General features: G+C 45.4%; 1 protein-coding gene across 1 annotated transcript in view; it reads left to right on the top strand.

Moving 5' to 3' along the window:
* The window catches only part of sgsm2 (small G protein signaling modulator 2), a gene marked incomplete at its 5' end in the record, with an annotated part of 62,407 nt that overhangs the window by 18,342 nt on the left and 21,604 nt on the right, over positions 1 to 22,461 (top strand). The window contains one exon of the mRNA XM_080513836.1: positions 19,525 to 19,693. Coding sequence (XP_080369962.1) covers positions 19,525 to 19,693 — 169 coding nt within the window. The remainder of the gene's footprint in view (positions 1 to 19,524; positions 19,694 to 22,461) is intronic.

Here is a 22,461-nt window from a genome sequence, read left to right as displayed (position 1 = left end):
TGATTAAATCCAAATAAAGAAAATGCATCATAGGAAAATATTCATTCAGCTCAACCTTGGACATCTACCAACTTGTGAAGGTTCCATTTCCCAGTTTACACTGCCACATGACCAAAAGCAACACGGTTCCTTCCAGCGGCGCAGCTCAGAGCAGGAAGAAATATCTGATGTAATTTCACGTGTAATTACACGTGTGCACCCAACAGTCTTCTTGCTCTGCAGTGTTTTGAATTTACAGTTTCACAACATCAACACGCATTGTGGAGGATGTGATTAATGGTTAGTTTACGCTGTGAAATAGAATAGATCTCTTTTATATGCAGGCAATATGAAATGAGGTGAATCAGAGACGTTTTCCTCCACCAAGTGATTCATGTTGAGGAAACTACCCAAAGCTGCCTTCATATCTGTTTTTATTCAGATTCACCATGCAGTTGTCTACTACTGTTTTCCAAACTGGTTAAAGGTATTATGTAACATAAAACACATACTGACGAGTACATCAGCAGTCCCGCCTCAGCACTGTTTGGCCTTCCTGGAAGTCGGCCAATGAGGAGAAAGGAGGCGTCCAGAGTACTAAAGAGACGGAAGCTATTTGTTAGTCAACAACAGGGGATGGACTGCGAGCAGAAAGGGGCAGTTTCAGATATATGAGGTCTCTCTCTGAACTGAAAAAAGATAAAAGATCCTCTTCTTGAGCCCTGAAAATAGCCGGTGGCTCCTCGTTAACGGGCGGCGGAGCCTGGCTGGTGGAGGAAACCTCAGTGGGAGTCGGTGGCGCCCCTGTTATTCACAGCAGTGGTCGACGGGAAGCGGCCGCATGCTTGTTGGCCAGTCTGGTTGCGTGGTTGCAGTTTAACTGTTGTGTAAGCTTGTCTATGTGTAGGAGTCCAAAACTTGTCCACAACATTAAAGCTGATCACATAACTCATTAGCCTCGTGGACGGGGGAGTCTTGTTGTGCAATGTACGTGAGATTTCTCTCGTTCGTTGCTGCTTCAAAGCATCCGAAGCCTCAAAAGGGATGTTCAAGTGTCAATAACGGTTTGGGAATTTCAAAGAGCCGCTGTTACAACCACATCGTTCAGTTGTTCTGCATTAGACCTCCGGTATGAAAACAAACGCTCATTTTGAGCTTAAACATTTTTTGGGGGGGGAAATGACAGTTAAGCTTACCCACTTATCTCAAAATAATTCACTTTAGCAGTTTTTATATTTAAAAGACTTCCAATGAGGCCTGATTAAAGAGGTGATCAGAAAACAGATGGCGAACAGCTCATTCCACATTTAAGACACAGAACAGTGTTGTTAAAGACTGAAAGACGTCATTGAGACTGACGATTACATTAATTGTTTTAAAACGTTTTCCGTCACACCAACCAAAGCAAAAGACCCGACAACCAAGCAACCAACCAACCAAGCAACCAACCAACCAAGGACAAAAGAGTAAACATGATGATCATGAAAATTATCCTATAATAGTCTCCTCTGTGGTTTTTGTTTGTCACCACTGTGTTGATACCAGGATTTTCTGCTTTTGTGGCTGTCTGTGTTTGTGTTTGAGGTTTTTTTTTTTTTTCTTTCTTTGCTGCACAGTACTTCATACATCTTCATCAGTTTTTTTTTTCTCCATGTGGCTGTTCCAGTCACAAAATGTCCACAGAGACGCTCTCTGCTCCTTTCTCGCTGTGACATTGTCTAAAACTAAACCATAATCCAGGTTTTAATCGTGTATCATGTGAGACATAGAAAAAATGTTTTGGAAATGACAACAATATGTCCTGTTTGGAAACAAATGAATTAAAGGGCAGCAGCTTTAGGGTGGTTGAAGCCCTGTAGGTCAGAGGACTGCGAGACGTGAAGGGAGATGAAAAGCAAGGTGATAATTAGCAGTCGGGGAGGGGGGTTAGAAAAAGTACAGGATTTAAAGAAATGGAAATGTCTGTAGGAGTGAATGGGTCCAGAGGGAGAGGCCAGCCTGGAGCCGCTAATGGGCTCGTTAGGAAACTGGCGGTCATGTAATGACTCGCCGCCCAATGGACATGTCGGACTCTGCTGATGGAGGAACAGACAGAATTTGAAAAAAAAACCTGGGCAGAGATCGCAGAGGACAGAAGAAAGAAGCAGCGAGAGCTTTTAATCAAGATTTCACAGGTTAAGCGACGGTCACAACCCACCCCGGGTGTTTTTAGTCCCTACGTTTCTTTTGGGCCGCCACGTTTTTCTGATAACGTGGGGAGGGAGTGGCAAGAGAAGTGAGGGAGTACGTCAAGGCAAGGTGTAAGTGCGTGGCCCGCACGCCACGCCTGGCCGTTGGCGGTTGCGTTGCATCGCTGCGTTGCAACGCACGATCTCCGTGCGTTGCCACGTTATCGTATGGAGGCCGTACTTAAATGTACTGCTCACGTACCGTGTCCTTACTCACTCGCATGTTGTAAGCGTGTGCAAGTACGATGAACGTGAGTTTTTCCGCCCGATGTCTCGGCTGCTGCCGCCTCCATTCCACCGCAGAGACTCTGGGTTCTGATGCCGCAAGCAGGGTTGCCAGATATGACTCAATACTTCCCGCCCAAACATTATAAAAACCACACTTCAATAAAAAACCAGTCCACATTTCAGCCTGTGTAGAAATCATGTTAAACCGTCAAACTATATGTTTAAAAACGCACTGATGCACGAAGTAAACAGTTAAAAGGTAAGAGAATTTGGCTTCCCAATTGGAGGGGAGACCTGCCATATCTGGCAACACTGGCTGCAAGAGCAGCTTCCAGCAGCACGGAGTCAGTGCGTTGTGCGAGCATTGGCTGTAGAAGGCAGCACGTCACCCGTACGGGAGTGAATACGCAGCCCCAACGCAGCCAAAGTTCCTCATGCAGGAAAAATGCTACGGCGTGTCGGCGTGCTCCCAAATCTGTACGGAGGTGGTGTTCGCCACGTACGGATCCCCACATTCTGCCCACGTGTTTGCACGTAGACGGCACGCCCTTGCAAGGCCGGCGGCTTGTAATCGTCTCTTAAGGTAGACGCAGGTGTAAAAGGATGTGATCAGAAGGATGAAGAGAGTAACTACCACAGGGTGGAAGAGGTTTTCAGACGTATCCCAGCAGATTTATTGGACCTTTCCCATCTTGATCAGTCCCGATCCGGAGAGAAGAGCAGCTGAGATCCGCTACGCTCCACCGCAATGTTTCCCAACGCTCAAATCCTGTCATTCACACCAGGATTTACAAAGCACGAGGAGTGTTTTGGTAGTTTGTCTGATGACCCAGCAGTACTGTGACTCGTACGAAACGCTGCAATGACTAGTGCAAGATGTTTTACAGTCTATCTCACTCTTTGACTAAAAACATGCTTGATGGTTTTTCTACGTCTCGACAGAATCCGACAGAGATGATTGCTGCTTTTGAAATGTTTCTAGAGTTTGAGGAAATTGTGAAACAGAGCAACACTCCAGCTTACAATTTCTCAAAGTACCTCAAATTATACTGTTTTGACTCTGTTACTATGCCTTTGCACCTGAAATGGCGTTTCATCACCCAGGGCCTTTGTTTACCCTGGAATTGCAGGATTAAAGCCTTTCAGGTTTTACGGGAAGCATGTGGATGACGATGACGGTGGTTTCTTTCACCAGCAGAAGGTTCCCCTGATATGAAGGATTTAACAAGGGCTTTGTAATGCAAATGTCAATCAGAGAGTTGCTGTTCCCGTAATGTCACATCATGTTACTCAGTTAATCATTGGGGAGAATTAGGTGGTAATTTTCTTTCTTTATGGACTCCAGATAAGCGATTTATTCGAGGCTGTCAGTCATGAACAAGGTGAACACAGGGACGGATTTCCTCCGCGGTGTTACTACCTTCACAGTTAATTGAGAATGACAGGACTGGAAGTCACCAGAGACTGTAGCGAAGCGTCAGCTATTCCACTTATTAGAACCGGTGTCCATGGCAACACAACCCCCCCCCGACATGAATGTTTGTGCGTCGGACCAGAAGACACTGGAATAAGTGCAGATGTCTCGTGTCTCTGACGTTGACGTGAGGAGACGTTGCGGGAGCCGTGACACTACGTCCCGGCGGAGTGTTTCTTTAACGTTATTATTACACAAGGCGAAACTCCGACAACGTGTTCAGCGGTTGTGGCCCGTGTGCAGAAGAAGTATTTACTCTGGCCATGGTGAGCATGAGCAGTAGCAGTGTTTCTTGTCTCTACAAGGATGTGGAGCCTGGGCGTTTCCAGAAAGTTGATAAACACCCCCCCCCCCCCCCCCCCCCCCGTTTCCATGGAAACGGGAGTTAGAGTGTTTTAACCAAGTTCCACCTTGGGAGCCATTCTCATAAAGTTGTGTTGTCAGTGGCTCTGAGCAGCGTTGTCAACATAGCGGACACGTGAACACAATCCCCCCCGACTCTCAGTTTTACTAATGATTAATCATTCATTTATTAATGTCAGACTAGATATTCATTCATTTTAATTGGATCTTGACTGAAGATATTCATGAGACTGACGGTCCTGGGAAGGCATTAAATATGAAGAGAATGTAAAGGTCACACACACACACACACACACACACACACACACACACACACACACACACACACACACACACACACACACACACACACACACACACACACACACTGGTTATTTTGCAGAAAACATCCAATAGGGCTTCAGCTTGTCTGTGTTACAATGTGAATACAATGAGCGACGGCCTCTCATATCAATCGCTCTGTGGCGTCCAACAATACTCCTTAAGATGTGAAATCCATAGGATGCACTGATACCAAGGACGAGCAGTCTACATCGCGTGCAGCGTCTGTTTACGCACTGCGCCACACGTAGACTATCGACTATAGAATGAGAGGTTGAGCTCACTGTGTCCCGCCAGATGCTTCAGCTCACTGCTAATGAGGGTATCAGTCAGACTTTAATCATGTAGCATCGCTGGTGTTTGAGCCCCGGAACTCTTTAGCATGTAGCATGTAGCATGTATCATGTAGACTCAGAGTAAAATCCTCCTGATCCACTGAGCAGTTAAACTACTGAGCGACATCGCAATAACTCTGCCGGTCCAAATGACTCTGCTGTTGTTGTACGAACGAGGTTCATCCTCCTCTTGATATTTTGACAGAAAATAATTTAAGAGTCCGTTTTACTTTTGTAAAGAATTTCTATGATTTCTACTGCGTGGCTGATGAAGGACATCACGTGCTGCTCACCGGGTTGTATCAGGGAGTTTTCACCACTGCAGTATGGGACGCGATACCAGTATCGGTGCAACTTTACTAAACAGTGTGTTGTAGTTAATTTTTTAAAATTATTGCTATTATTTAAAGTTAAACAATTTCCCAAACGGGTCTTCGCAAACGTGTAACGAACCACCTGAGAGTGTCAGGTTGGTTAAAGTATGTCGTGTCGGGTTGTAATCGCTGTCGGTAATCTTCAGACCCTCTTTTTCCAGAGACAGATCTGTGTTATTGTCTGCTGCCGTGTTAAAACCCGGCTCACAGCTCAGCCGTGACGACTGTTTGTAGATAAAAAGCATCGTGAGCCACACGATCATTTACACGCAGCAACATCTTGACGTTCGGAGCCATAAATGAGTGGAGTGGATACTCGGCATTCCCGGCGCCTGAGCGAGACGGATGCTTTCGTTGTGCCGGTGAGACTTCGGTTTACGTAAGTGCTCTCCGTCGAACGGCAGCCTCAATAATTGAAATCACATTCTCTTATTCATTAGTATTTTTCAGACGTTTGGATCGACTCTGTGGCTCCTGGGACTTTTGCAGCAACAAAAGGAGCAACTTGGAAGCCGTTAACTCGGTCTGCAGGGCTGCGTGGGCCACTTCCTGTTTGGCGTTACAAGATCTGAGCTGGCCGTTAAAACCTGACTTAGTGTCCCAGTGTTAATGCCAGTTTCATTTTTATTCTCAAATCCAAAGACAGTCGTTGAAACTTTATAGTTTAAACTTGATAGAAGTTAGAAACCACATTGTGATTTGTTCTCGAAATACGAAAAAGACGATTTTTTTTTGCAAAGCGTCGTTTTACTGCTCGTCTTTGTCCAGAAGCTTTGTCCTTCTGTATCGACGCATTTCAAGCAGAGAGTGAATTCTAAGTTTCACCTTCAGGTGCATGAAATCCTTATCCTTGTGTCTCGGTACTTTAAAGCTGTCAAATGTCACCAACTTTGACTTTCCGGTGAAAATCACTGTTGTCTCTGATTCCTTCACTGAGATTTTCACAGTGTTGGTGAAATATAGTCTCTGTGTGTTGAGTCGACATTAATTCCATGGTTTTTGCCTGAATAACTATCCATTACAAGTTTCAGTCTTTAGGAGAAAAACAATGCGATTAATCGCAATTAATTACAGAAAATTGTGCAATTAATTAGTTCTTTTTTTTTTTTTTATCGATTGACAGCACTACCTTTTTTTTTACATATTGGTATCGGTGCATCCTGGAACCTGATAGATTATGAGCGATTGATTAAGACAGATTGAATAAATCTGATTTACAACAGGGACAGGCAACACATGCATAATTTACTGTTAATTAAACCAAAACAACAACAACAGCAAAAAAAACCACTTCTCCTTGTCTTTTAGGTCACCTGCATTTTATTGATCCGTCAACTTTAAACCAGATTTAATCGGGTTTCTGTGTTGCAGGACAGTAATAGTTTGGAGGCTGTCTTCCAGGAATATTCAACTGTTTGACGGATCGGAGCAGCCATCTGGGTCCTCTCTCCCACGGAAATGCAAAGTGATGAGTTTACTGTTGAGGAGAGCAAATCTGTGAGGTTTTCCAGTCACGGTAGTGGAACGATCATCCCTCTGCAGTCTGCTCTCAGTGTGGCACACAAGAAGATTAAATATTGATTCAGTCAGTCCACACTTCACCTCTTCAACTGCTCATCAAATATATAAGAACAGGAGTGTGGGGGTTAAAGGAAAAAAAACCAACAACAATGTAGAGGTTTAGTCCCAGTAATGGGACCACAGAGGCCAGAACAACATGTACCAATAAAAATCACAACACACACACTCAGAAAACATTTCCGAAATGGAAATTCTAAAAAAATAGGTTTTCACATATAATGCTGTCGTGTTAACTGAGCCTAAATCCAGAGGGAATGTAGAGAACTGCCTTCTGGACCATCTTTTATAAACTGAATAACAGTTAGGTGCTGAATGAACGTCCATCAACATTATAAAACAGCAGAAATTGGGAAAAAGAAAAGCTGAAATGTGAATCCTAGAACCTTTTCTGCTTTGCGTGTGGTGAACATTGTGGAGGTTTTGTGTGTCAGTGGAGGCAAGCCTAAGATATGAATAAAATCTAGATAAATAAAAGCTTCTTTCACACCTTCTTGAGGTGTAAAAGCCTTTCGTTTCTCCTCCATGCACACACACATCCATTATAATGCTATAATAACAAGCCTCTCTTAAATATATAAAAACATCTTGTAATGTAGTCGTCGCTGCTCATCTTCCAGTCTTTCCATACGGGTTTCACTGATGTGTTTACTGAGGACGTGTGAGGGAATCACTGTACAACAATGTACAAAAGGTGTTCTGTGTATATCTACGGCCAGTTTAGACCAGGAACCCAAACTCCTGTACATAGTGGGGTTGTGAGAACCGATTCCTGCCTTCACCTCTTGTTGCCGGCCTTAATCCCCCCACCCACCCCCACTCCTCCTCCTTCCTCCCTTCGGCCGGCAGCCGATTGCAACCTCTCTCACTCCCACGCCAACAGCATGGCGTCTCATGGGCCTTCTCCGGTGGGCGGGCCCGGCGGTGGAAACACGGCATGAGAAAGAATTAGAAATACTGAAGAAGCGAAGGCAGACTGTGATTCTGGCCACTTGTTTTCCCCGTCACTTGGGTATCTCTGGATGCTTCCACAGAGAGCGTCATTCGGTCGGATGATTCACGGATGGAGGCGGACGGCCCTGCTCGCCGGCGCCGACCAACAGACGCTCGTCAAACTCAGCTGTCGTTTACGACACGGCGGCCATTCACAAACTCTCCATCCTGTCCCGGCGCCCGTCAGAAGGTCTGCTGGGGACCGCAGACCGTTTTCAGCTCGCCGCAGTCGTGCAGCACCGTCCGGTACCGAGACTAGACCAACGTGTTATCCTCAGAAATAAATAGCAGCATGTGGGTGAGCGCGAGAACAGAGCTGGGATTTTATGACTATGACGATAATCGTGCTCACGCTTCAGTCCGTCTTGTTTATTTGGTCGGTTGTTTAAACTCCACAACACTTAACAACGTCATCGCGGGTTGAACTCGTTCCAACCAAATAAATTAGTCATTCAAACAAAATACTGGAAGTCAGTACAAATTATTGGGGTTGCATTGTCAGTACTTTTTTTAAGGGACCAGTACAAATGCATGTACAAACCTTGAGCTACTTGCCGATACCGACTATCAATACTTATTAAATGCCATAAAGCCTAATTCAATGCTAACACCTCCGATCAGACTTATTCTAAGTGAATTATTTGTAACATTGCAGTGACCCAGGATGAACTGGGAATCGTTATCTGGGAATTGTCTATCAGGAATGACACCGTCAGATCGTTCCGTTTGGTTCAGGAAGTCATGTGAAAGCTTCTTCCAGGTCTCCTTAACACACCGGGTGTCTCTGTTCTTGTTTCTTGGTTGGGTTTGGCTCCCTGCTGTGCCGACAGACACTCTGGCATGCCGGCAAACTGTAGAGCTTAATCAGACCCAACTCTTATGTGAGAATCACCATGATTAGCAACCCACTCCACCCATAATGAGCACATCTGTCTCCTCACAGGGCAAAGTATTGATTCCCTCTAATGTGATGCGATGCCAGTGAAGAGACGGACCGCCGTGGAGAGAGAGAGAGATAGAGAGATAGCGAGAGCCTGCTGCTGAAAGCTATTGATGGTGGATGAGAAGTGGAGAATCAACACTGATAGATGATTCTGGAGAGGCGTATTTCACAAGGACTCATCAGAGTTGTGAAGTCGTTTCAGTTCCAGTCGATGCCAATGTGAGAATCGCTTTGATCTATAACCATACTGCAATGACGCAAAGAGCGAAGCTGAGTTAAAATCTACCAAAAACCATGGAAACTACAGTTTCTTAACTGTCAACAAAACATTCTTTTATGCTTCGGGTCAACCTCAAACATCCAGCAACACCAGCCCCCCCCGATTATTCAAAGAAATGTAGAATTTAAGGTTTATTAAGAACATTTTTCCGGATAGATTTCTCGACCTTTACGATATTGCATTCAGAAACACATGAAATATTCTCACTTACCAGTGAACGCTGTGTGTTCAGGGTGATCGTGGGGTTCGATTCCAGCACGTTGTGCATTGATGGATAAAGGTAAAGACTTATTCTCAGCTGATAACAGTGGAAAAATTACCTTTATGATGCACTACTTAGGAGTTAACTCCCTATACTGTGTTATTTTTAGTAAATTTTTTGGTGGGGATGCTGGTCACTGTGTTGTTACCTTGTTTATGTCACCCCAACCGTTTCACGTCTCGTAGTATTGATCGCACTGTGAGGGATTCCAACAGAGTAGCTGCTGCAACGTCTGGTTTTCTAAAGAAGCCAAAGTCGAGGAAAACGAGTCCAAACAACAAAGTCAACGACTTCCTCCAAGAAACGGCCGATGGGTTCAGATGAGGTCCGAGGAGAGGAATGATACCGTTATTTTGAATCTCAAACTGCATAACATCATATACTTCAGTGATATAACTAATGTTATTCTCTCGGAATACACCAATACTGCACGAAATACTTACACTCGGCAAGTACTACTGCCAAGTACTGGAGCCTTCAGGGTTGCTGGATGTGTGTGAAGCGTCAACATAGAGGAGGTGCTTCATGGAAACACATCACACATTGTGCTTGTACTCGTATTGGTACTCGGTATGGACCAATAGCTAAGGTCTCTACTGATACTTGTACTCCTTCAGAATAAGCAGTATCAGCGCCTCCCTATTATACTCCACATTATTGCATGTTTAAGGAATATCCTGAAACCCAACATATTTTGTGGTTTTCTCATCTCTGTTGTAAGTTTGGTTTTTCTTTTCTCAGTTCTCCATCTTTGTCTGAAAGTACGTTTGTCGACTCGTTGTATCTCAGTCCTGCTGAGGCGGATTATGGAAGAGACAAATAGCTGGCCTCGATTCAATGAGTTCAACTTTGTTCTTCTTTACGATCCATTGAGGAACATTATTTCTTTTTTCATTGTGTCTCATTGAAGATTAGTCTTGACGAAGGCCTGTGCAGCACCGGCTCACTGTGTATTGGACTGTCATGGAGAACAAGCCTCTCAGACGAGGCTCTGCTCCTCGTGACGCCTCTGATGTCACACCTGGCGGGTAACTTTGGGTACCAACGGGACAAAGTGGGCTCAGGTGGTCGAGTGTGGAGACAAGCCAGGAGAAACCCTCCTCCTCCTCATTGAGAGAAAGCAGGGAGATGGTTTTGGCGCCTGGTGGAGGCGCCCCGGCTGCTTACGGTTGCAGTTATACCAGCACAGCCAATTGGCAGCAAACACCCGAGGCTGGCAGAGGACGACATGAAGCAGTGTCCTCCGATCGAGATCCCGGATGGAGCTGGCAAAGTAAGTATTCCAGCTGGCCCTTGTTTACTTTTAGTCCCTAAAAAAACATTTTAGAACAATTAAATCCGTTTTTTTCCCAGTGGATATGGAGAGCTTATAGTAAGTATGACCCGTCCGGTTATGGCGCCCGAGCGAGAGGACGTGTTTATCACCGCTCCGCTGTTCGTGCTTCATTTTGCTTTTCTTAGCTGCAAACTGCGGTTTTGTCAGTTCGTGGAGTCGTTCAATGCGTCTGTCCACGAGCCCAGAACCTCGCGTTTCCATCCATGGCTTGCGATCGCCTTGCTCGGCAGCCCTGACCTTTGGAAACGAACCTCCTGAGAATCCTGAAGAGGTGAAAACGTGCTCCGAGACCCTTTTACCTTTTACACCGTCAGAGGTCATGTGGCTTTCATCGAAGGCCTCGATGGCTCAGGGCCGTTTACAGCCACACGTGACATTAAGGAGGTGGTAATAATGTTATGGCTGATCCATGTAAATGGGGGGGGGCCGGCACACTGGCCAGTGTTTCCAGGACAGATTCTAATAAGTGACTGTCGACATGAGAACACTGACAACAGAGATCGCTTAGACGTCCAAGAGGTGCTGCACGTCTCATACACACACACACACACACACACACACACGCACACACACACACACACACACACAGCTTGTGTGTGATCTTAAAGGTCTAAGAGGTGTTTATCATGTCAGGCGTCCCTATTTGTACGAAGAGAACATACGGGACCAGTGAGGCGGTGACGGAGTTGATGACGGAGTTGATATCTGCAAGAGGCAGTCTGACAGTTAATTTCATCAGCTCTTTGTGTGTTTGTGTCTTGGAGTGCCTGACTGCACTGTGATAAATGAGTCAATAGCCCTGAACTGGGTAAACCCTGCTTTAGGAATCAGAATCCGCCCACTCTCTGCATGTGTCCTTCTTCTCGCCTCCTCCACTTTACTCCCAGCTTGACTTGTTTTTCTTTTTTTTTTTTTTTCCTCTGCCTGTGTGCCCAACACCTTTATTCCCACTCTGATTCACCTCAGTTATAATTACATGTACTAAGCCCTGCCCTGAACCTATCAATCCCCCGCCATATATCCGCTGTATCATGTGAATTGTGTGTGTGTGTGTGTGTGTGTGTGTGTGTGTGTGTGTGTGTGTGTGTGTGTGTGTGTGTGTGTGTGTGTGTGTGTGTGTGTGTGTGTGTGTGTGTGTGTGTGTGTGTGTGTGTGTGTGTGTGTGTGTGTGTGTGTGTGTGTGTGTGTGTGTGTGTGTGTGGCTCAAGCACTGCAGTCTTAGTCATAGCAGACACTGAATCTCTCCCAGCTTTCCTCGCGGCTTCCAACTCAGGCAGCCAAAGCTCGCAGCTCCTCAGCCCGGATCAGAGCGGCGAGGCTAATTCGGCGCCGTTCGTTCGGCTCGGCGCGCTGCACACGCCTACATTTCCCATGGCAACCGAGAGCAGATGCGGACCGGTCACCATGCCAACCCGCCTGACCTCTTGACCATCTCCGCTCCCTCCTCCTCCTCTCGCCACCACGTTTGAACGGGGAGGAGGTGTTGGATGGGAACAAGCTCAGGGGGCCGAGTCAATTTACACCCGATCCTCCGGAGCCGATTCTCCAAACCCAGATGCTTTTCACGGGTCTCCCAGCATGCACTGCCTCCACACACACACACACACACACACACACACACACACACACACACACACACACACACACACACACACACACACACACACACACACACTTGTAGGAAGTGGCCGGCGACACATTGTCCATTAATATTGAAAGCAACTGTACCCTTGGCAATATCCCGCTGCACCTCGTCTTCCTTTTAACAGACCTTAAGGTCCTAGTGAAATGAAAATTCGACCTCCAAAACACTCTGGCTATTGCTTCTAGGGACATTTTTTATGCTAACTGGCCAAAGGGTAAAATGTTAAAACACGGCAATCTGCGAGAAAATAGCCGCTAAACAGTGGCTATTTTCGCTGCTGGGCGGAGCTTCTGACAATAATAGAGTGACGTCACTGGTTGTGCACACGCCCAAGTTGTGTTTAGATTATGGAGGATCAGAGTTTTGACGACGAAGATTTAACGATATTTCATCATCATCGGGCATTTCAAACCCAGTGATTGATGAAGAAGACACAGAATGGGTCGTTCTGCCATCGGTGACCCCGTCTGGAACATGTTTGAGGAAGCAGAAGACGCTTCGTCCTCGATTCGTCCTCGTCTCCTCAGCCTCAGCAGCCGCCAGTTTTCACCGCGGCTTTGACTTTTGGCAAGACGACCCGGCTTCGTGGATCACGTCGAAGCGTTTTTCCGACTGCGCGGAATCACCGAAGATGGGTCCAGGTATTACTTGATCGTCTACTAGCCGCCCAAGTGAGCGGCTCCCGCCGCCCGTGCTCCTTTTCTCCTCTCTTGGGTCTCTTCCAGGCTCAATCTTTCGTCAAGGCTCATAAAACGCGGACTATAACTTCAAAACACTGTAAAAACTTCGATATTTAAGAGGTAAACAACACAAGCCAATGTAAACCCAACAGATTGAGATCTGCACAACTCTTGACGTCACGCTCATGAAGAAGGATTCCCCCGACTTCCTCGGCTGGAGAGTCAAAATTCAAATAACTTTGTTATGTGACAACAGTGGTGGGGCAGAGTCGGAAAAACCTTATAAGTAGTAGCCCAACTATCGTTTTTTGCAAAGTAGTGTTTTACATTTCACTAGGCCTTTAATGCTTCTCATGTTTCTCTGGTAGAAACATCGACTCCAATGTTTTCTACCGCTGCTGATTTATGACTTAATTCTTTACACTGACACTATATTCTACTCTACGCTAGCATTTGGGGGTCGTACCAGGTGAAGCCTGAGTGAAACTGATGATGTTTGCTCTTTGAAAACACTTCTCTCTGCCTCTCCCTGAACTTGAACATTGTTTATCGTTTTCCTGCACTGTGATTAGATTTCATTGGTTAAAGTGCTGCATAAACGCTGCCGTATCACCTGCTTGCAGGCAGACTTTCTCCGCGGGGGGCCAGCGGAGGGCCAGCGGAGGGGAAAAAGCATGTGGATATTCTCTGTTCAAATCAAACCTGCTCTGGGCTTCTATTTTTTTTTTTTTTTAATCTCGTCTGCAAGTTATTTTTTGCCTCCGTCTGCCTCTGGACTGTGTTACTGTTTGTGTCACCCCTCCGCCCTTTCTATGTTTGATTTCTCCTCCTCCTCCTCCTCCTTTCTTGTGTCTGCTTCAGGAGCAGCAGCATGACTCATAAAGGCAGACAGGTATAGACTCTGCAGAAAGAGATAAAAAAAGAATAGTTCACGGTGGATTCAAAGCAGACACACAGTGGGGAAATAATGTGACAGATGTATATTTGAAGAGAGCCTAACTATAGAATCATTGCAGGGACTATTTAAGATACTGGCCATTCATAAAATCCAGCCAATCCATTGAAACACTTTTACTTTACTGTCATTTTGTAGCTTCTCTGCTTTTGCACATTGAACTTTGAAATTGATTTCCTGGCTGGTAAGATTATCCAGCTGCAGGATGAGACGAGGCTCAGCTCTCTGTTAATGTTGCTGCTGCTCCAAGATCAAGTCCGACACAGTGATTGTAGTTGATCTCATCAATTGGCTTTTAAAAGCTAAACTAAGTTAGCATTCTTCCAAAGTGGGTTACTTCATTTTTGTAGGTTTCCAGTCGGTAGTATTTTGGTGTAACAGTGTGTGGCACTGCGCGCTCATGTTGGAGAGAGAGAAAAGAAGAATTACTGAATAGTGTGGATTAATGGAGAATAAAGATTGTAGTTCCTTGCTGAACACGCCGCCTCCGACTCTCGTTCATCGACGCTACAACTTCATCCCTTTTTCCTCCATTAAAGGAATTTTGAGATCGCCTGGAGCCAAAATCGTAACCACCATTAGAATTCGATGAAATTGAGCAGCCCTTAATGCACAGGCACCACTCAGAGGACTTTTCTTCATCTTTTTCTTCAAACATGACAGCGGGGATTCCACCATCTAACGATCCATCTCGGTTCCCTGCTGCATGCAACACAGTAACAGGTGGCTGGAAGGTGATCGATGTAAATGGAGCAAATGCAGGATTGTGTCAGACGCCCAGTGGAGATACAGACATCAACGTCTGTGTCGGCTGTCAGCGCCTGCAGCTCCCTGCATTATTAAAGACATCAATCACCGTGTCTTCATGCAGACCTCTCAGAGTATTGTTTTGTCTCCACATGATGCGTGTGATCTTTTCACGGTAAACACAGTTTGACTTTGTCTCCGTCTCGCTGCCATTTATGTCAATGCTGGAAACTTGTCCCTGCAGCCGGTTGGATGTTTAGGCGTCAAGTTGGTCACACTTTGACAATGTGGGTTCAGGTGAATTTGAATGCGTGTCGAATTAGCATAGACTTGTCCTTATGCACCGGTCAGCCATAACATTGTGACCACCTGTCGTTTCACGACACCTTTTGCGAGAAGAGCCCAATAGTTCCTCATTACCGGGCAAGTGGAAACAGCAGCAAGGAACTCCCCTTTAACCGGAAGACAACTGCAGAACCAGAGGTGGAGAGGTCCAGCGTTCCCAGATGGACTGACGGAGAGACAACAAGCAAACAGACATACAGTAGATCCTCTCGCTGCAGACGGACAGAGGCGGGAGCCTCAGACGGCGAATGCAAGAAGGCTCAAGCTCTTCCTCTTTCAGGAGGCAGAGCGTGACGAAGTCAAATCACCGGGCCGATGAGCGCAACAGGTTGATCCTCCACAAGGTAACAGGTAGTCGGGGACAGAAAACGGCCTAAATTGATGGGAGTAGAAACAGCCCGGGAGCGAAACACAGACGGCGGTAAGACAGGAGCAGAGAGGACGGGGAGACGAGCGGTGCCACCTAATTAGTTTTGTCCTCATTAGATCCGCTAATGAACCCGGCGGAGACGCTCCGGATCCACCCGTCACTGCGCCTCAAAGATTCCGCTGCGTTTAATCTGTCAGCACAAATTTATTCCAAGTCCAGCAAATACTTTTCAGCAGGTTGTGATAGACGATGACTCGGAGGGGGGGGGGGGGGGGGGGTGAAATGGTAATTTAGCCGTTACTGGCATCGTCATTCTTCCACGATGGGGTGAAGCCTGAGCGGTTAGGAAACTGGAGAGAGAGGATGTTTAAAGCAGGGATGTCATACAACGTGAAGCACGTTGCAGTGCTCTTCTGTTCCTCTGGTCCAGGTCACTGCGGATGGTTTTTCAAGGGAAGCGGACAGTTTTATAAAGGGAGGAAGCAGAATTAAAGCTCTGTAGGTTTCAGTGTGAGTAATTTCTGCTTGTGATCCTTGGCCCCGCGTTTCCAGTCGGCGCTTCTTGACGGTAAAAATGTTCTTCAATCCTCCTGAAGGATTCCAAATGGCTTTGGCAGTTTTATTTTCTACTAAACAAGTTTTATTTTCTACTAAACTCTGCCAGAATGGATGAAGTGTTTGAGCAAACAGCCAGAACCAGAGTCACGTCCTCGTGAAGGTTACGCTAATGACTGTTAAATGTTATTGGTTGGTTTGTTTCTTCATTTCAAGACTTGGTTCGAACAGTTCTGCTTTTACAGGTCGACTGCTGTTTTGCTCCGCTCTCTATTCAAACCTCCGCCAGCTGCCACAGAGTCCTGAGAACGTCTAAATTAAAGCTGTTATTTCTTCATGTTTTCTCTCTCAGCCCCTTAATGAAGGCACTCTTATACATAATAGAAGAGATTGGATGATTCATCAGAGCCACAAACACCCAAAACATGAATGATCAGGCCAGTGGTGAGCGAAGGCAGGCGGAGGATTCTACTTTTAATGTACGCATGTGTGTTTCAACAGAAACTGCTGTGTGTTTACATTCCTAACTTCTGCTAATCCGAACCTTCTGCTTCTAATGGGATGAAGTATGATTTTACACCACGAAAGCATGACTGACGATACTTTTTTAATTTAAGTACAAACACACAGTACAGGTGGCGTTTTGAGCCTCTCGCTGCTCCTCTAAGGCAATAAAAGCCCACTATTGCATCCATAAAGCAGCAGTTTTTCCCCGGCTTTACAGAGGATTATGTCATTGGTAATTATATTCCACTTTAATCGTATTCCCAGATTGACCTTCCAGAGAAAAAGTCGCATGTCGCATCAACAAAGTCTTGTGCAGTTGTGTGTACAGCGCTTTGGCCAACTGCGTTGTTTTAAAGTGCTCTATATATAAAGTTGAGTTAAATGTTGAGGGGTTTGAAGTTGGCCTGAAACGTCCTCGGCCAGTTCCTCCACAGCCGTTTCCAGTTTGAAAAAGTTCCACCTTGAGGCAAGGCAAGGCAAGGCAAATTTATTTATAGAGCACCATTCAAACACAATGCTATTCACAGTGCTTTACAAAGAAATAAAAGCAATTAAGGAAATACAGAATCAAAGAAATGCATTAAAGCTTTAGAAGAAATGAAAGAAATGCATTAAAACAAAGAATGAAGAAAGTATAATGAATAAGGTAAGAGATATAATAAGATAAGTTTAATCAAGTAAGTAGAATCTATTTTTTATTCAAAAGCCTGTAGAAATAAGAATGTTTTAAGTCCCGCTTGAGGACTTTTCCTCACGAGGACTCCTCGGTGGCCACCTCTTATAAAGTCCCAAACCTCGATCTCGGTGGGAGGCCGTGGTTTCACTGGCACCTCTAGTGGAAAGCATCTATTGACGCATAAATGAAATAGTCTGTGGATACACAGGCACAGAGTGAGGAAATGGTTTGCGCCCCTAACCCTAACCCCCTAACCCTCGAACCCGAACCCCCTAATCCTAACCCCTGAACCCCCTAACCCCAAAACACTCATCCTAACCCTAACCCCCTAACCCTCAAACCCGAACCCCCTAACCCTAACCCCCAAACCCCCTCCCCTCAACCCTCGAACCCAAACCCCTTAATCCTAACCCCTGAATCCCCTAACCCCAACACATTCACCTTAACCCTAACCCTCTAACCCGAATCCCCTAACCCTAAACCCCAAACCCCCTAACACTCTCACCCTCGAACCCGAATCCCCTAATCCTAGCCCCTGAACACCCGAACCCCCTAACCCTATCCGCCAAACCCCCTAACACTCTCACCCTCGAACCCGAATCCCCTAATCCTAGCCCCTGAACACCCGAACCCCCTAACCCTATCCGCCAAACCCCCTAACCCTCTAACCCGAACCCCCTGATCCTAACCCCTGAACACTAACCCGTGAACCCCCTAACCCAGGGGTGGGGAACCCTGGTCCTTGAGAGCCGCAGACCAGGGTTCCCCACCCCTGCCCTAACCTCAACACACTCACCCTAACCCGAACACCCTAACCCTTCTCTACAGTTTGCATGTTCTCCACGTCCCTGTTGAATCCAGCAGTTTCTAACCTTCTTCCCACAATCCAACATGCTTGTCGAGTTCCCTGCTCACTGTGTGTGTGCATGTTGGGCCAACTGGCTGGAGTGGGCGTCAGCATCTTTGAATGCTAAATAGGAGCCGAGTGTCTGGATGAACGAGCGTGTAATCGCATTACCTTCCCTGCAATCATGTTAATGGATCCACATAATTCCTTCATGTGACGACTTGTTCTTCAGCTTTAAATGCTCCTCTGAGCAAGCGGTGGACTTCTGAAGCCGTTTCCTCACTTCCCTTCTGCTCTGAACACATTTCAGAGATCATTAAAGTTTATATGATCCCAGCCTCGTTGCTGATGAACGGAGAGCATAAAGCGGGAGCAGCTGCACAAAAGTTCCAACCTCCGGCCCGGTTAATCATTTCAAAGGTGTCGCGAGGCGATTGTACCGCCCTACAGAAAATCACATTTCAGGTGACCGCGTCGATTCTGAATTTAATCAGCGTCCGTCACTCTTCCACTGGAACAAGAGCCACCGAGCAAAGTGTTCACTAATGACATTATGTCCACACACACACACACACAAGTCCATTAGCAAATCTCTGAGAAAGCCTGCAGTTGGAATCAATCTTGATGTTTGCGTAGATGTGGAGCGAGGTTTCTCCTTTTGTCCAGCTCATTGGGACAAAAAAGACTCATTCAGTGTGGGAATTGTAAAGAAAAGACGTGTTCTGGTAGAGAAGGGGGAGCTGGTGGAGGGAAGATTACCAGAATCCCTTCTTCCTTTTGAGAAAATGTTATTAAATTAGAGGACAACAGGTACATTAGCTCAATGCGACCACACTAACTTCAATTTTACGACATCATAGAAAAATGTCTGCCATTACTTCCCAAAACTTCACCTCCACCTTCTCTGCAAGGTTGGATTGGCATTATTGGTCTTTTTTTTTTTTTTAAATCAAAATGGAGACGTTAACCTACATAATGCAAACAAGAAAAAGCAGATTTTATTGTATTTGGAATAAATGGATCAACTATATTAAAGATGTTCTATGACTTCTCTGAATTGTTTAAACGTTTTCTAAAGTATGGTGTTTTTGCCTCCTTCCCTACTGTAAGCTCCCCACTTCTATAAATAGTTCTGGGTGTCACATTTTTCTATGTCCCAGCAATTCTTTGACAGCTATTGTGGGTTTTTGTGTATCCGCAAAACAACTTTGTGTCGACTAAAGTGTCGGTGAATGCGAAGCTGCAGTGAGTTAAAAATACACGGGGGAAGGAAAAAAAAAAAAAAAGAGGAATTATTCGTATATCTGTATTTCTGCACAATATGAATAACAGTGTACAATTGCTATTTCCAAATAGAAAAATCAAATATCATGGTTTGAAGGTCGAGACACGATGCAGATCAATACTTTTACGTTACCTGACAGCGACTCGCCCGCCGGCCACATGTCGAAGTGACATATCAACCCCGGTCGTCCGTCAAACTCCCGCTTGTCTTGTGTCCAGCCGCCATCGAGGCCTGCCTGGGCCACCAGCTGAAGAGACGGGCGGCCGGCTTCCTCCGCAGCGACAAGATCGCCGCCCTCTTCACCAAGGTGGGGAAAGTCTACGAGACGGCGGGGGACGTGTGTCGGAAAGTCCAGGAGCAGCTCCAGCAGCAAGCCGACCTCACCAGGTGCGTCACACACTCACACATATCCATGGTGTCAGATATATACGCATAGAATCTGACGCCATGGATGGGGAAAATGAGTCGCCTCATCCTCTTATCAAAAAAGAAATAAAAATGTTGGGGTGATATAAAAGATTGGATTTCTCTCAAGGTTGAGGATAAAAAGCACCCAGACCCTGCATTATATAACGTTATTAATATACTTCTGTTGTTAGGAAAATATCATTTACACTGTAATCAATGGGGGAATAGGACACCCTCCTTCAACTTTAAAAATAAATTTATACTCTGCTGTTTCCCCAAAAAATATATACCGTACAAAGATATGTCTCTTTCTCTTGATTTTATTTCAATATAAAAATCCCAGATTAATGTTTGTGATGAATAACCTGTATTAGTTGGTTTACGCACATTTGACTGCTTCCCCCCTCTTGTATTTTTGTTTTGTTTGTTTGTTCTGCATTCTCTTTGTGTTTGTTGATTGCATACTCAGCTACCACTCGAGTTTGTAAATGTTATTGTTCAATTAAAAAAAAAAAAATAATAATAATAATTAATTTGGACCCCGAATATGAAACTTTACCTTTTGCTAATAAGAATATTCTAATGTAAATACTTAATATAAATATTACTTATTACAGGTACATAAGCATTGTGTATTATTTGATCTTTCCTTTCACATATCCAATTTCAAAATAAGGCACTACTAAAACCTGTCACACGCACAGAAATTAAGTTCACAAGTCTGTGAATACAAAACATAGTATACAAAATATAGACTTTTTTTTTTTTTTTTTAATTGATTCCTAAAATTGAATTTCAAGACTAAACAATGCTAAAGGTTTATTAGTTAGATTACACATGTGGAAGGTACATTTTGTATTATTTTCATGCATTAAGGTGTTGACAGGTCAATTCAATTCAACTTTAGATTATTGAGAATTCTATAATAGAATTGATCCACGGCAGGTTCCTGCTTACTGTTCCTGTTTGCTTGCTAAATGTTGGTTTTGAGTTGCGGCTCTGCGAGACACCAGGGACTGCACCTGACACAGCGCCCCAAATTCAATTAGCACAAATTGAGTGACTTGTCCGTTATAATGAGAGTGGAAAAGTCTCTCCTTTCCCTATCGGCCCACTTTGTGACGGGGGATAATAAGACCGGTGGTGTAGCTTTGATTATAGACCGGAACGACTAATTAGCATCAGCGAGAGAGTAAAAGTGTCTGAGGCAAACAGTTAAGACACCATGTGGACTCGATTATCTAACTCCGGTTCTACGTCGAAGAAAGATCGGTGGAAAAAAACTGTCTGTCGGTGAGAAGTCTGCGCTTCTTCCTTCTGATTCAATTCAAGACACTTTTTTTGTATAGACCCAAATAAAACATGGATAAAAAGTGACTAATACAATAAATAAGGTGTGGCAGTAGGTAGTATGTAGTTGTATGGTAGTAGGGTATGGCAGCTCCAATCTTAATACTATCAAATATATTTCAGACAAGAGCAAACTTAAAATATAGATTATTATTCCTTCAGATTGAAGAGTATAAAGAGACACGCCTTCCTTGAAAGTTTCATTGAGATATCTTCATTATTAAAGAAACTACAAGTGTTTTTTATGTTGGTCCAATTCTTACATTACCCAAGCTTCTACATTTACATTAAACAAAAACAAAAATGTGTCTGGACCAGTAAAAAGTTAAATCCTTAATGTGAAGCCCTGCGTTACGCCCGGCGCCGTTCACACTGTAGACTGGAGCCGTCAAGTCACGTTAGCGTCAACGCAGAGGCTCTGCGAAGGTGCATCTCGGGGGACAAATAGTCTTCGTGTGTCATTTGTTTATAGAGTATGAATGCATGGCTTTTAATGCGGTCTGGTATCAGTACTTGGTATCGGTGCTTGGTATCGGTGCTTGGTATCGGTGCTTGGTGTCGGTGCTTGGTGTCGGTGCTTGGTATCAGTGCTTGGTGTCGGTGCTTGGTATCGGTGCTTGGTGTCGGTGCTTGGCATCGGTGCTTGGTGTCGGTGCTTGGTGTCGGTGCTTGGTATAGGTGCTTGGTGTCGGTGCTTGGTGTCGGTGCTTGGTATAGGTGCTTGGTGTCGGTGCTTGGTGTCGGTGCTTGGTGTCGGTGCTTGGTGTCGCCAGGTAGCTAAAGGTTAGTACTCATACGTGTTCGACTCCTGTAAATAAGTCCTGTCGGTGCAAGCTGTGCAGGTGTGCACTTGTTTCTGGGGATGTATGCGCGCGCGCGCGCGCACACACAGACACACTCACACACGCACACACACACACACACACCGAGGACAAACTGCTTTGTCTGCAGGCACTTTGGCGCGAGCTGAGCTGTTTGCAAGCCCATTAATTGTCCATTAGCCCAGGCCGCATGGCTACCATGAGTCTCTCTGAGGCTGCAGCCACACACACACACACACACACACACACACACACACACACACACACACACACACACACACACACACACACACACACACACACACACACACACAGAGTAGAGTTTACGCAGTCCGGTGAGTCGCCGTTGTGTGATGCGATGTAAATCAGCGGAGTGAAACGTGTGGCTACACCTGGAGCTCGATGCTCCGTCTTCCCATCGCCGCCGCCGGTCTTTATTTCCCCACCGACGCTGCGCACACAACAGTAACGCCTGTTACGGCACGTGAACGTAGTTCTGCACACGTCTCACCGCGTTCAGACTGTCATACAACCTCAGGGCCGCATCTCTCATTTACCCTGGTTGCCATGGCGATG

Source organism: Blennius ocellaris (genome assembly GCF_963422515.1).
Source record: "Blennius ocellaris genome assembly, chromosome: 2".
Taxonomy (NCBI): domain Eukaryota; kingdom Metazoa; phylum Chordata; class Actinopteri; order Blenniiformes; family Blenniidae; genus Blennius; species Blennius ocellaris.
Note: the sequence above shows the minus strand (reverse complement) of the source record. Positions and strands in the feature narration are given on the sequence as shown.